This window comes from Struthio camelus, chromosome 28 (genome assembly GCF_040807025.1).
Source record: "Struthio camelus isolate bStrCam1 chromosome 28, bStrCam1.hap1, whole genome shotgun sequence".
NCBI lineage: Eukaryota > Metazoa > Chordata > Aves > Struthioniformes > Struthionidae > Struthio > Struthio camelus.
In genome coordinates this window covers 446,113-458,348 of record NC_090969.1, presented here as the reverse complement: position 1 = coordinate 458,348, position 12,236 = coordinate 446,113, and the positions used below count along the sequence as shown (strand labels likewise).

The following is a 12,236-nucleotide window of genomic DNA, read 5'->3' as shown; positions in this document are numbered from 1 at the left end:
TCCCCAGCCTCCGTGCACCGACCTCCCACGGGACCCACATCCCGACCTCCCACGGGACCCACATCCCGGCCTCTCCTGCCCCCCGAGACCCCCTCCTGCAGCCCCAAAACCCGCGCCCGCAACACGGTGCCCCGGGCAGGACCAGGCACCAGCCCAGGGCCATGGGGCCGGGGAGGCCCAGCCGCCGGTGGGGCCAGACCGCAGCGCTGCCCCCCCGCGGCAGCGGGGGCGGCCCCCGGTGCGCCGAGGTGGGGCCGGGGGTGCCGGTGGCCCGGGGAAGGCCGGGGGCAGCCCCGCAGGGCGGGGACCGGGAAGCGCCGGAGCCGCCCCGTCGGGGCCGCCGCGATTGCGGAGCCGCGGGCAGCACAGCCCGGCCCGGCCCGGCCCGGCGGGGCAGGGGGTGCGGGGGGCCGGGGCACCGGAGCGGCCGGGAAGCCCCCTCGTGACACAGCGGCCCCGGGAACCGCGAGCCGCCGCGCCGGGGCCGCCCCCGGAGATTTCCCGGGGGGGGGGGGCACCGGGGAGAGCCCCGCTCCGCACCGTGCCCCTCCTCCCTTCCCCTCCCCGGCCGGACGCCTGGGCTCCCTCCGCGCCCTCGAGGGAGACGGGGACAGAGAGGCGGGTTGGAGCCGCAGGTGCGGCCCGACCCGGCGCCGGGGGCCGCCGGGTGCCACCGGGTGTGCCGGGGCCGGAGGTCACCGGGTGTGCCGGGGTGTCCCGAGGACGGGGGCCACCGGGTGTGCCGGGGTGTCCCGGGGCCGGGTGTCACCGGGTGTGCCGGGGTGTGCCGGGGCCGGGGCCGCCGGGTGTGCCGGGGTGTCCCGGGGCCGGGGCCGCCGGGTGCCACCGGGTGTGCCGGGGCCGGAGGTCACCGGGTGTGCTGGGGTGTCCCGAGGACGGGGGCCACCGGGTGTCCCGGGGTGTCCCGGGGCCGGGTGTCACCGGGTGTGCCGGGGTGTCCCGGGGCCGGAGGTCACCGGGTGTGCTGGGGTGTCCCGAGGACGGGGGCCACCGGGTGTCCCGGGGTGTCCCGGGGCCGGGGCCGCCGGGGTCTCTGCCCGCGGCGGTGCCGCCGGCGGGAGCGGAGCCACCGGGAACTGCCCCGGGTTTTCCTGCCTGTCCCGGCGCGGGGCCGGGGCCGGGCGCGGCGGGGCGCAGCTCGGAGACCCCGGCCCGGTATCGGTTCTGCTTTCGGGGGAGGCGGCAGTTTCGCAGTAACGGGGGGCGGGTGCCACCTGCCCCGGGGATTCCCCACCTGCCGCCGGCCCATAAGAGCCCGGTGGCGGCGCCGGTGGCGGCACCAGCTGGCCATGGCCCCGCGCCTCTGCCTCTGCCTGCTGGCGCTGCTGCTGCCCGCGCCGGTCCCGGCTCCGCCGCCGCCGCGCACCGACTGGGCCGCCGGCAGGAGCCTCTCCCGAGAGCTGCTGCGGCTCCTGGCGGCCCTCGAGGTGCCGCACCACGTCCTGGTGAGCGCGGCGGTGCCTGCGCAGCCGAGGGGTGCTGGGGCACCCGAGGATGCTGGGGGAGGCAGGGGCGCTGGGTGGGCGAGGGGTGCTGGGGGATCCGGGGGTGCTGGGGGGTGCAGGGGCGCTGGGTGGCCGAGGGGTGCTGGGGGATCCGGGGGTGCTGGGGGGTGCAGGGGCGCTGGGTGGCCGAGGGGTGCTGGGGGATCCGGAGATGCTGGGGGGTGCAGGGGCGCTGGGTGGGCGAGGGGTGCTGGGGGATCCGGGGGTGCTGGGGGGTGCAGGGGCGCTGGGTGGCCGAGGGATGCTGGGGGATCCGGGGGTGCTGGGGGGTGCAGGGGCGCTGGGTGGGCGAGGGGTGCTGGGGGATCCGGGGGTGCTGGGGGAGGCAGGGGCGCTGGGTGGCCGAGGGGTGCTGGGGGATCCGGGGGTGCTGGGGGAGGCAGGGGCGCTGGGTGGGCGAGGGGTGCTGGGGGATCCGGGGGTGCTGGGGGAGGCAGGGGCGCTGGGTGGGCGAGGGGTGCTGGGGGATCCGGGGGTGCTGGGGGAGGCAGGGGCGCTGGGTGGGCGAGGGGTGCTGGGTGGATCCGGGGGTGCTGGGAAGGTGCTGGGGGACTCAGGGGACCCTCAGGTCCAGGATCCGGCAGTGCCTGCGCACCCAAGGATGCTGAGGGACCTGAGGATGCTGGAGGATGCAGGGGCGCTGGGTGGGCGAGGGGTGCTGGGGGATCCGGGAGTGCTGGGGGCGCTGGGGGACTCGGGGGACCCTCGGGTCTGGGATCTGGGGGTGCTTGCAGCAACCGGGGGTGCTGGGGGACCCGAGGATGCTGGGGGGTGCAGGGACGCTGAGTGGCTGAGGAGTGCTGGGGGTGTTGAGAAGGTCCCAGGGGTGCCGAGGGACCCTCGGGTCCAGGATATGGGGGTGCCTGCAGGATCCGGGGGTGCTGGGGGACCCAAGGATGCTGGGGGAATGCAGGGGCGTTGGGTGGGTGAGGGGCCGGGGGGTGCTGGGGATGCCGGGACTCTGGGCATCCCCACCAAGCCCTGCTGCCAGGAGGAGATGCGGCTGGAAGAGGAGGCCCCCGAGGAGGACTGGCCCCCCCGGATCCGCTGCAGCGACACCTGCGACCCCTCCACGCTGGACACCAACAACACGGTACCAGGGGGCCTGGAGGTGTCCGGGGGGGGACAGACGTGCCTGGTGGGACCTGGGGGGGGCCCAAGGGGTCTCTGGGCTCTGGTGGGGGCTAATCAGGGGGATGCACTCAGGGAGGCTCAGACAGTTATGGGACGGGGTGCCCGGGGGATGTGTCGGGGGGGGGTCCCTGTGCCCTCGGCCCAACCTCACGCCTGTCTCCCACCCCAGCGGTGCCTGCGGCGGATCCTGCAAGGACTGCAGCACTACCGGGACCTGCTGGACTCGGACATCTTCACCGCCCGCCGCCTGCCCCAGCTGGAGACCACCCTGGACCAGCTGCTGGGCCTCGTCCAGGTGAGGGGGGGCCAGGGGACCTGGTGGGGGGAACGACTGTGCCACCCAGCTGGGCACCCTGGGGCACCCCTTCCCCGCAGCGGCCGGGAGCACGGTGCCCATCAGCTGTGGCCTTGAGCCCCCTGACCCGCTCTTGCCCGCAGCAGGGGCACGGCCGCCCCCCCCGGCGCCCCCCGACCCCCAGCGCCACCTGGGCCCACCAGCTGCTGCAGCACCAGGCGCTCGAGCAGCTCCAGTCCTTCGCCGCCGTCATGAGCCGCGTCTTCACCCACAGCGCCAGCACCCACTGAGGCCAGCCGCGGGCCCCCGCCGTCTATTTATTCCCCCTCCACCTCGAGGGGCTATTTATGTGCCACGCTCCCTATTTATCTCGGGTATTTATGGATTTCTAATAAATGTTTGGACACAGAGATGGGGAGGTCTGTGCTGGGGGATACGGGGGGGCTCCGGCCACCCACCCCAAAACGCTGTGGGCAACTGGAGCAGAAAAGGTTTATTTACAGCGGGGGGGGGGGGTTACTGGAAGTCATTGGGGTCGATGTGGAGCGGGGGGAAGTCGGCCCCGGCGAAGAGGGAGTTCACAGCGGGCAGGGCCGTGTCATCGGACTGGGGCAGGAACGGGTCACAGCGGTTCAGGAGCGCGGCGTTGCCTGCGGGACGTGGGGAGGGGGTCAGGGCTGAGCGGGGACCCGACCGCGGCCCCCCTGGTCCCCCCAGGGCTGCTGACACTCACGGGCCGGCCCAGGGCTGATCGCCTCCAGCCCGCCGTCCCCGGCCTCCAGCATGCTGGGCATCAGCTCTGCCGCCTCCAGCGTCTCCAGTGCCCCCGAGCCCGGCTCCAGCCCCTCCACCAGCGACTGCAGGAGCTCCTGCATGTCCAGGTCCCCCGGCACCGGCTCCAGTGTCTCCAGGTCCCCCAGCACTGGCTGCAGCAGCTCAAAATCTCCAGGTCCCACCTGCAGCGTCCCCTGGCCCTCGGGGACCAGCTGCGAGGCCAGTGAGGGCTCCACAGCCCCAGGCCCCGGCTGCAGCGACACTTGGCCCCTTGGTCCCACTTGCTGCATCCCCTGGACCCCTGGCACTGGCTGCAGCATCTCCAGGCCCCCAGGCATCACCTGCAGCGTCCCCAGACACTCAGGGCCCACCTGCAGTGTCCCCTTGCCCTCGGGGACCAGCTGCAGCACCAGCTGCGGCTCCACGGCTCCAGGCCCTGACTGCAGTGGCACTTGGTCCCCAGGTCCCACTTGCTGAGTCCCCTGACCCCCTGGAACCGGCTGCAGCATCTCCACGCCCCCGGGTATCACCTGCAATGAACCCAAACCCTCAGGTCCCACCTGCAGTGTCCCCTTGCCCTCGGGGACCAGCTGCAGCACCAGCTGCGGCTCCACGGCTCCAGGCTCCGGCTGCAGCAGCTCTGGGACCCCTGATCCCACCTGCAGCACCAGTGGCGGCTCTGAGCCTCCAGGCCCCAGCTGCAGCGTCCCAGGGCTGCAGGGCATTGCCTGCAACGGCTCCAGACCCCTGGGCATCGCCTGCAGCGGCCCCGGGTCCCTGGGCTGCAGCTGCAGTGTCTCCAGGTCCTGCGTGGCAGCCACCAGCTCCTCCTCCGCCTGCCAAGACTCATTCGCTTGCCTGCAGGGAGAGACAGGGGCCAGGTTAGGGGCCAGGTTAGGGGCCAGGGCCTGGAGGCACGAGGCAGCACGGCGAGCGGGGCTCCTGTCTCTGCGGGGCCATGGCGGGATGGACGGAGGTGCCCTGCTGCCTCACCTGGAGGACACGCGGATGAGGCGCCGGTTCAGGTATTTCTTCTGCTCCAACAGGTTTCCTGGGGGCAGATGTGAGAGTGCGGAGGGGGCCCAGGTGGCTGCCGGCCCGTGGCGGGGCCGTGCCGTGCCGTACCTGCCTGCCGCTGGCTGTAGTAGGGCCCGAAGGCCTCGTCGCGCGCCCTGTCCGGGTACAGGAACTGCAGCGGGTTCTCGGGGATGTTCTCCTCCACCAGCAGCTGGTAGTCGTGGATGATGTCAGGCAGTGCCAGGGAAGCCAGCTCGGTCGCGGTGTAGGGAACCACGGCACAGAAAGCAGGGGGGCCTGCGGGGATGCCGCGGGGTCGGGGTGAGCCCCTAGGGCAGGCCCAAGGCCATGGTGAGGGGCTAGTGCCCCAGGCCAGGGTGGGCGCTCACCGCTCTCAGGATGCTCCACCCAGGTGCAGGTGACCCCCCCCAGGATGCTCTCACTGAAGCGGATCAGAAACGTCCCCGTCCGCTTCCCCTTCAGCAGCTTCTTCTCTTGCTTCCGGCTCACGAAGCCCAGGATGAGCCTGGAGAGGGAGGCACCGTCACCCCCTGGCCCTGGGCCCCCCCGGCCCTCCCCAGCTCCAGTCCTACCCGTCCTTCCAGAGCTGCTTGAGGTGCTCCTGGAGCAGCCCCAGGATCCCATCCAGCCAGGCCCAGAAGGAGAAGCCGGAGGCGCTGTCCTGCGGGAGAGGGCGCATCAGCGGGAGCTGCGGGGCCAGGGCCGCGCGGGGTGGGCGCCAGCGCCGCCGGGCACCGCTCACCTTGGAGAACTTGGGCCAGGTCAGGGTGCTCTCCGGGGACGGTTTTGAGCCTTGGGGAGGAGAGCGGGGTGAGCCGGGCGGCATGGCCCCACCGGTCCCTCGGCAGGGCAAGCTCAGAGGCCCCGGGGATGGGCTCCGTGCCTCGGCCTTACCGAAGAGCTTCTCGGCCAGCATCTGGAGGTGCTCCTTGCTGAGGCCCCGCTCGGCCACGCTCTCAAACTGCCAGCTCAGCACCTCGGCCAGCTGGGGCCAGGGCGCCGGCGGGGGCGCCGCGAAGAACTGCTGGTTCTGCAGGAGATGGGGTGAGCGCGGGGCCGGCGCGGGGCAGCTGCTGGGGACGGGACGGGGACAGGGACCAGGCACAGGGCAGGGATGGGCACCAGGGATGGGGCACCCAGCAGGGACTAGGGACAGGGACACAGACTGGGGACAGGGATAAGGGATGGGACACAGACAGGGATGGGGTAAGGACTAGTGATGAGGCACAGGGAAGGGGCAGGACCACGGCTTGGGGATGGGGACCAGGGACTGGGACCACAGGGTGGGAACCAGGACTAGGGACTGGGTCAGGGCAGGGGCAGGAGCATGGACAGGGGACCAGGACCAGGGACAGGGCACAGCAGACACTGACCAGGAACAGACCCAAGGACAGAGATGGGGCACTGACCAGGGTTGCAGGACCAGGGATGCAGGACCAGGGATGGGACACCAGGACCAGGGGGAGGGGGAACAGGGAGGGAGCACTGGGGAGGGGACAGGCCCGGCCCGGGGGGAAGGGGAGAGCAAGGAGCCAGGCTGGAGCGTCACTGGCCTTGGGGTTGGTGCTGAGCATGTTGAACCAGAGGATGGAGGCCCAGGCGCTGGAGAGCTGGTTGTTGTTGGAGACGATGACGACGGGCAGCGTGGAGGTCTGCGGGAGGAAGCGGGTGTCAGGCCAGCCCCCCCGCAGCCCTCAGCCCCCAGCCCCCGGCCCTCACCTCCAGCTCCAGCTCCAGCCCGCGGTAGGCGTAGGCCAGCGTGAAGGTGATGAGATGCAGCTCCTCTGTCACGGCCAGGGGACCCTGCGGGGATGGGCGCCCTGAGCTGCTGGCCGCAGCCCCGGGTGCTGCCTGCCCCCCGCAGACCCGCACCCACCTCGCCGGCGCCTTTGCTGCCCTTGCCCGACCCGCTGACTTTCTGCTCCTTCAGCGTCTGCGGGGCACGAGAGAGTCAGTCCAGGGCCCGGGGAGGGGGCTCGAGCCGGGCTGGGGGTGCTGAGCCCCTGCCCCGCTCTCCCTGCCTGGAAGAGGACCCAGGCGTCCGGGGGGGTCTGTACCAGGTGCTGGAAGTCGCAGACCAGCCCGTCCTGGGGGCCGTCACCCGCCACCAGGGTTTTGCTGTTTGACGTCAAGATGTTGAACTTGCGGAAACTGCGGGGCAGAGAGAGGCCAAGGGTGGGGGCCGCTGCAGCTGGGACCCCCGCAGGGGCTGGGATCCTCCCTGGGAGCCGGGATCCTCCCTCGGGAGCCGGGACGCTTTGGGGGCCGGCACTCAGCTCTCACCCTCGGATCTTGGGGGGGTCCCTGCAAGAGACAGCAGGGCGTCAGCGGGCCCTGGGAGCCCCACGGCGAGGCTGGGGGGTCCCCAAATCCCCCCTCTGTGGGGAGGCGGGGGAATGCATCCGGGTGTGGGGGGGGGCCCGACCTGTCGATGTGGATCTTGGCCTCCATGTGGTGGCTGCGGTCGTGCAGGTGGACGAGGAGGCGGGCGCGGACGGAGAACTTGCTGGCCGTGCGCAGCACCAGCGGGCGCTTGCTGGAGGTGGGCATGCTGGGCTGGAGCTCCACCACGAAGGCGCTGGGGGCGAGCGGCCGGCGGGGGGTCAGGGCCGCCCCAGAGCCCTGCGTCCCCCCCCCCGCCCAGGCTTTGCGCCCACCTCTGGAGCAGGTAGGTGAGCAGCTCCCGCAGCCGCGTCTCCAGGAGGGGCGGCTCTGCCTGCAGCGGGTCCCTCTCGTAGGTCACCTTGTGCCGCAGGTCCCCCAGCGCCCGCAACAGCTGCAGCAGCTGGAAGAGCCCCTCGCCCAGCGCCGTGAACCTGCGGGCGCCGCGGCAGCGTCAGCGGGGGCCGGCCGCGGCGCCCCCAGCCCCGGCCCGGCCCGGCCCTACCAGGTCTCCAGCTGGAGCAGGCTGGTGTCGGCGGGGGCCCCCAGGCAGGCGCGCTGCTGCCGCTCCCGCCAGGCCCCCAGCTCCTGCTGCAGGAAGTCCCGCAGGGTCTCGCTGCGCCCCAGCAGCTGCTGCATTTGAGCCAGCACGTCCTGGGGGGAGACGGGAGCCTGAGCAGGGGGTGCAGGGCAGGCCTGGCCCCCCGCCCAGCTCAGGGCCCCGCTCACCCTCCGGCTCCGGTCCAGCTTCTGCAGCTTGGCCTGGAGCCCTTGGACCTGCTTGGCGTACTCGGGATCGCTGGTCCTGTTCTCGCCTGGGGGGTCAGGGGTGAGGGGGGGCCGGCACCCCGGCCCTCCCCGGCCCCGCGTCTCTGCTGCCTGCAGGGGTCGCAGGAAGGATTTGGGCACCCCAAACGAGCCTTACCCGGAAGGTAGTGCACCTTGTAGCAGAAATCAAACATGTCCTGCGCGTCTTCCAGGTGGCGGAAGGCGCGTTCGGCGTCCTGGGGGCAGAGCGGGGGGTGAGGGGGGCCGTGCCGCCCTGCGCCGCCCGGGTGGCCGTGCCGGCGGGGGCCGTTACCTGCAGGGCCGCCTGGAAGTCGGCCAGCCGGCGCTGGATCTCCTGCTGCCGGTCGCTCTGCGGGGGCGCGCTGGGCGCTGGGGCCGCCCCCCCCTGCGGAGACACGGGGCTCTTGGGCACCAGCCGGCCCGGCGGGCGGGGGGGGGCGCCTGCCGGCCCCCCTCCTACCTGCTGCCCCGCGTGCGCCAGGCGCAGGATGCGCTGCTCCTCCTGCAGCAGGTTGGCCACCAGGTTGGCAAATTTCTCCGGGTGCTCCTCGAAAGCAGCCTGCGGATGAGGTGGAGGGGGGGGTCAGCAGGGTGCGGAGCCCCCCCAGGACCCCCCAGCCCAGCCTCGCCGCCTACCTGGAGGTCGCGCCTGGCCTTGCGCAGGTTGTGTTTGAGCATGAAGTCCTCGTCGCCCAGCCCCGGGCTGCCCAGCTGGTCGCCCAGCAGCGCCAACAAGGAGTGGAAGAGCATCCGGGCGTGGGAGGAGAGCGGCTCGGCCGCCTGGCGCCTGCCGGCCCCGCGCGGGGTCAGCGGGGACCCGGCGCGGTTCCCGCCGCCCCAGGGCTCCCCCCGTCCCGTCCCCCCCCCCACCGCCCCCTTACCAGTTCTGGTCCTCGATCCAGGCCGCCAGGCACTGGCGCACCTCCATGGGCAGCGCCACGCTGCTGTACAGCTGGTCGACCTGCTCCAGGGCGGCGTTGGCCAAGCTCTGCAGCTCCTGCCACTGGGCCATGCTGGGGCCAGGCGAGGCCGCTCGCTCGGCAGGCGGCTCAGCCGCGGGCCCTGCCCCGGCCCGGGGCTCCGTGCAGGCGCTGGCAGCCCCGGTCCTGGCCCGGCGGGGAGCGGTGAGCCAGGGAGGGCGTCGGGCTGGGACCCGGCCCGGGACAGGCGTGCTCGGGGGGGCCGAGATACGGGGTGGGGAGGCAGCCCTCCCCAGAACAAGGGGAGCGTCCCAGGGCACCCCCCAAAGCGGCTCCCTGCACCCCCCCAGCAGCACCCCCAAAGGACCCCTCGCAGGGCCTCCCTGCAACCCCCCCCGGGGGCACCCCCTAAACAGGGCTCCCTGCGCCCCCCAGGGGCACCCCCCAAAGGGCCACCCTGCACCCCCCCCGGGGCACCCTTGGCAGGGGCTCCCTGCACTCCCCCGGGGACGCCCCCTAAACAGGGCTCCCTGCAACCCCCAGGGACGCCCCCCGGCAGGACCACCCTGCACCCCCCCGGGGACGCCCCCTAAAGAGGGCTCCCTGCACCCCCCCAGGGACACCCCCTAAACAGGGCTCCCTGCACCCCCCCGGGGACACCCCCCGGCAGGACCACCCTGCACCCTGCCTAGGGACGCCCCTAAAGAGGGCTCCCTGCACCCCCCCAGGGACACCCCCTAAACAGGGCTCCCTGCACCCCCCCGGGGACGCCCCCCGGCAGGACCACCCTGCACTCCCCCGGGGACGCCCCCTAAAGAGGGCTCCCTGCGCCCCCCGGCGCCCCCCGGCGCCCCCCGCGGCCCCCGCCCGGTGCTCGGCGCTGCGCTCCCACCTCGGCCCCCTCCGCGGACTGCCGGGACGGGGCGGGGAGGGCTCCGTGGCCCCGCCCCCTCGCCGCTCTGCGCAGCCATTGGCGGAGAGCGGCGCCGTGGCCACGCCCCCCCGGCCGGGAGATAAGTCTTCCCGCGGGGTCGCCCGCTTCCCAGAAATGACGTGTGGAGGGGGGCGGGGCCATGGGGGGCGGGGCTAACGGGGCAGGGAGGGGGAAGATGGTGGCGCCCTGCTGGGGGCAGGCCGCGGCGGCAGGGACCTGGAGCCAGGGCCGTGGGGCCAGAGCTATGGGGACAGGACCATGGGGCCAGGAACAGGCTGTGGGGCCAGGGCTGTGAGGCCAGGGCCAGGCTGTGGGGCCAGAGCTATGGGGACAGGACCATGGGGCCAGGAACAGGCCGTGGGGCCAGAGCTATGGGGACAGGACCATGGGGCCAGGAACAGGCTGTGGGGCCAGGGCTGTGAGGCCAGGGCCAGGCTGTGGGGCCAGAGCTATGGGGACAGGACCATGGGGCCAGGAACAGGCTGTAGGGCCAGGGCTGTGAGGCCAGGGCCAGGCTGTGGGGCCAGAGCTATGGGGACAGGACCATGGGGCCAGGAACAGGCTGTGGGGCCAGGGCTGTGAGGCCAGGGCCAGGCTGTGGGGCCAGAGCTATGGGGACAGGAACAGGCTGTGGGGCCAGGGCTGTGAGGCCAGGGCCAGGCTGTGGGGCCAGAGCTATGGGGACAGGAACAGGCTGTGGGGCCAGGGCCAGGCTGTGGGGCCAGGGCCATGGGGACAGGGTCATGGGGACAGGAACAGGCTGTGGGGCCAGGGCTGTGGGGCCAGGGCCGGGCTGTGGGGCCAGGGCTATGGGGCCAGCCCGGCTGCCCCAGCCACCCCGGCGCGGCGGCGCTGCTGGGGCAGGCAGGCAGGGCTGGCAGGGGCCAGAGCCCTGCCGTTGGCGCGGGCCGGGCCAAGTTCCCCTTGCCCCGGGGCAGGGTGACCCAGCCATTGATCGTGGCCTGCCCCACACGCACGCATGCACGCACGCACACGCAGCCAGAGGCGCTGCCAGGTGTTTATTGGCGGCTCAGACGAGGAGGACAGGGCCGGCGTGGGCCGTGGGGGCCGGCGGGGGGTCCCCGTCCGAGGTGAAGTAGCAGATGAGGGCCCGCACGCTGGCCTTGAGCCCCGGCTGCAGCCCCAGGTGGACGCCGTAGGCCACGGGGCCGCCCGCGGCGGCGCTGAGCGCCGTGAGGCTGTCGTAGCCCAGGTCGACGGCCGCCTCCAAGGCCCGCTCAGACGCCAGCTCCTCGCAGCCCTGGTAGGCGTAGTAGAGGCTGGTGCCCAGGTTGTACAAGGTGCTGATGCTGGGCACCCACTCCAGGATCCTGTGCACCTCCTGCTCCCCCGGCGAGCTGCAGATGTCCTCGCTGGAGCGCCGGCTCCGGCCCCGGGGCGCCCGGCTGCACCGCTGGAGCCAGGAGCGGGCCCCCAGCGCCGGCAGCACCTGGGCGCCCTGACGCCGCACGGCCTGGAAGGAGGAGGGCCCCGCGGCTGCCACGCCGGCGCAGGCAGCCTGCAGGCGCTGGCAGGCCCTCGCGGCCCCGGCGAAGCGGCTGTGGGTGCTGGCCACGGGGCCCCAGAGCTGGATGTTGGAGAGCGGCGTCAGGCCGGCGCAGGGCTGGACGGGGACGGAGGCGCCGAGCTGGGCCAGGCTCAAGAGCAGGGGCAGGTGGCCGCTGCCCGGGGCACGCTGGAGCCGCACCAGCCCCTGCAGCAGGGCCTCAGCCGTGGGGCCCTCAAGCTCCCGGTACAGCCCCAGCACCAGCGCCTCGGCCTGGGGGCCGCAGCCCGCCTCGCTGAGCGCCAGCGCCAGGGCAGCCTGGGCCAGCACGCGGGGCAGCGCCGGGAGCTGGGAGAAGCCGGGCAGGGCATCGGGCTGCAGGTCACGGCAGGAGACGCCGGCGGCCCCGGGCAGTGCCTGCGGCAGGCCCAGCTCGGAGAGCCGCGCCAGCAGCGCCCGAGCTGCGGCGGCAGCGTCCGGCCCGGGGGGCACGGTGGAGCTGGCCGCAGCGCCAAGGCAGAGGAGGAGGCTGAGCAGAGCCCAGCGCATGGCAGGTCGTTCCCGGCAGAGCCTGTCAAGGCAGCAGGAGGGGGCAGAGCCCATGAGCTCCCGGTGGCCACAGCTCCCCCCCCCCCCCCCAACCACCCCAGCCCCACCAGCGCCCCCGCTCACCCACTGCCGATGCTCGCGTCCCCAAGCCCGCAGGACAGCCGCTGCGTGTCTGTGGCCGACCCCCTTCTCTGGTCCTTTTATAGCCCCTGCCTGGGCCCTTATCGAGGGCCGGTTGCGACACGCTGGGGGCTGGGCCCGATCCTGCAAGCATCTTGGCACCTTCCCGGAACAGAGGGGTGGGAGGGGACAGAGGTCTCCACCCAGCGCGGTGGGACAGAGGAGGGGACGCAGCAGGGATGGGGCAGTGCTCCCCCCATGGGAACGA

The 12,236-nt window shown here is 73.5% G+C and overlaps 3 protein-coding genes across 4 annotated transcripts; 1 reads left to right on the top strand and 2 right to left on the bottom strand.

The window, feature by feature from the left end:
* Nucleotides 1-1,202: 1,202 nt before the first annotated feature.
* Nucleotides 1,203-3,353, top strand: IL23A (interleukin 23 subunit alpha). Of its 2 annotated transcripts, none has more exons than XM_068921432.1 (4): nucleotides 1,203-1,466; nucleotides 2,518-2,619; nucleotides 2,830-2,955; nucleotides 3,099-3,353. In XM_068921432.1, the coding sequence occupies exons 1-4, from the start codon at nucleotides 1,311-1,313 to the stop codon at nucleotides 3,243-3,245; spliced, it is 531 nt and encodes a 176-aa protein (XP_068777533.1). In that variant the 5' UTR covers nucleotides 1,203-1,310; the 3' UTR covers nucleotides 3,246-3,353. The 2 variants fall into 2 exon arrangements, with proteins under 2 accessions (XP_068777533.1, XP_068777532.1); XM_068921431.1 differs by having other exon boundaries at nucleotides 2,506-2,619.
* Nucleotides 3,354-3,383: 30 nt separating this feature from the next.
* STAT2 (signal transducer and activator of transcription 2) lies at nucleotides 3,384-9,790 on the bottom strand. The gene is made up of 23 exons (XM_068921430.1): nucleotides 9,751-9,790; nucleotides 8,820-9,044; nucleotides 8,575-8,725; nucleotides 8,399-8,497; nucleotides 8,231-8,323; nucleotides 8,075-8,153; nucleotides 7,879-7,964; nucleotides 7,655-7,803; nucleotides 7,425-7,583; nucleotides 7,193-7,345; nucleotides 7,051-7,071; nucleotides 6,825-6,918; nucleotides 6,644-6,700; nucleotides 6,487-6,570; nucleotides 6,321-6,419; nucleotides 5,662-5,797; nucleotides 5,510-5,559; nucleotides 5,340-5,428; nucleotides 5,136-5,272; nucleotides 4,855-5,043; nucleotides 4,723-4,780; nucleotides 3,689-4,587; nucleotides 3,384-3,605 (listed from the first exon to the last, which is right to left on the bottom strand). Exons 2-23 carry the CDS (start codon nucleotides 8,948-8,950, stop codon nucleotides 3,472-3,474), a joined length of 3,147 nt encoding a protein of 1,048 aa, XP_068777531.1. The 5' UTR covers nucleotides 8,951-9,044; nucleotides 9,751-9,790; the 3' UTR covers nucleotides 3,384-3,471.
* A 994-nt stretch (nucleotides 9,791-10,784) lies between these two features.
* On the bottom strand, nucleotides 10,785-12,104 carry APOF (apolipoprotein F). The gene is made up of 2 exons (XM_068921231.1): nucleotides 11,972-12,104; nucleotides 10,785-11,870 (listed from the first exon to the last, which is right to left on the bottom strand). Exon 2 carries the CDS (start codon nucleotides 11,846-11,848, stop codon nucleotides 10,823-10,825), a length of 1,026 nt encoding a protein of 341 aa, XP_068777332.1. The 5' UTR covers nucleotides 11,849-11,870; nucleotides 11,972-12,104; the 3' UTR covers nucleotides 10,785-10,822.
* Between the last annotated feature and the right edge of the window lie 132 nt (nucleotides 12,105-12,236).

Excerpts from the sequence above, each read along its gene's own strand:
- IL23A (XM_068921431.1), top strand. The coding sequence starts at position 1,311 with ATGGCCCCGCGCCTCTGCCTCTGCCTGCTGGCGCTGCTGCTGCCCGCG. Across the intron at positions 1,467-2,505 it reads AGGTGCCGCACCACGTCCTG|CCCTGCTGCCAGGAGGAGAT; the intron begins GTGAGCGCGGCG and ends ATCCCCACCAAG. Across the intron at positions 2,956-3,098 it reads AGCTGCTGGGCCTCGTCCAG|CAGGGGCACGGCCGCCCCCC; the intron begins GTGAGGGGGGGC and ends TCTTGCCCGCAG.
- STAT2 (XM_068921430.1), bottom strand. The coding sequence starts at position 8,950 with ATGGCCCAGTGGCAGGAGCTGCAGAGCTTGGCCAACGCCGCCCTGGAG. Across the intron at positions 7,965-8,074 it reads CAAGGTGCACTACCTTCCGG|GCGAGAACAGGACCAGCGAT; the intron begins GTAAGGCTCGTT and ends CTGACCCCCCAG. Across the intron at positions 6,919-7,050 it reads GACCCCCCCAAGATCCGAGG|TTTCCGCAAGTTCAACATCT; the intron begins GTGAGAGCTGAG and ends TCTGCCCCGCAG.
- APOF (XM_068921231.1), bottom strand. The coding sequence starts at position 11,848 with ATGCGCTGGGCTCTGCTCAGCCTCCTCCTCTGCCTTGGCGCTGCGGCC.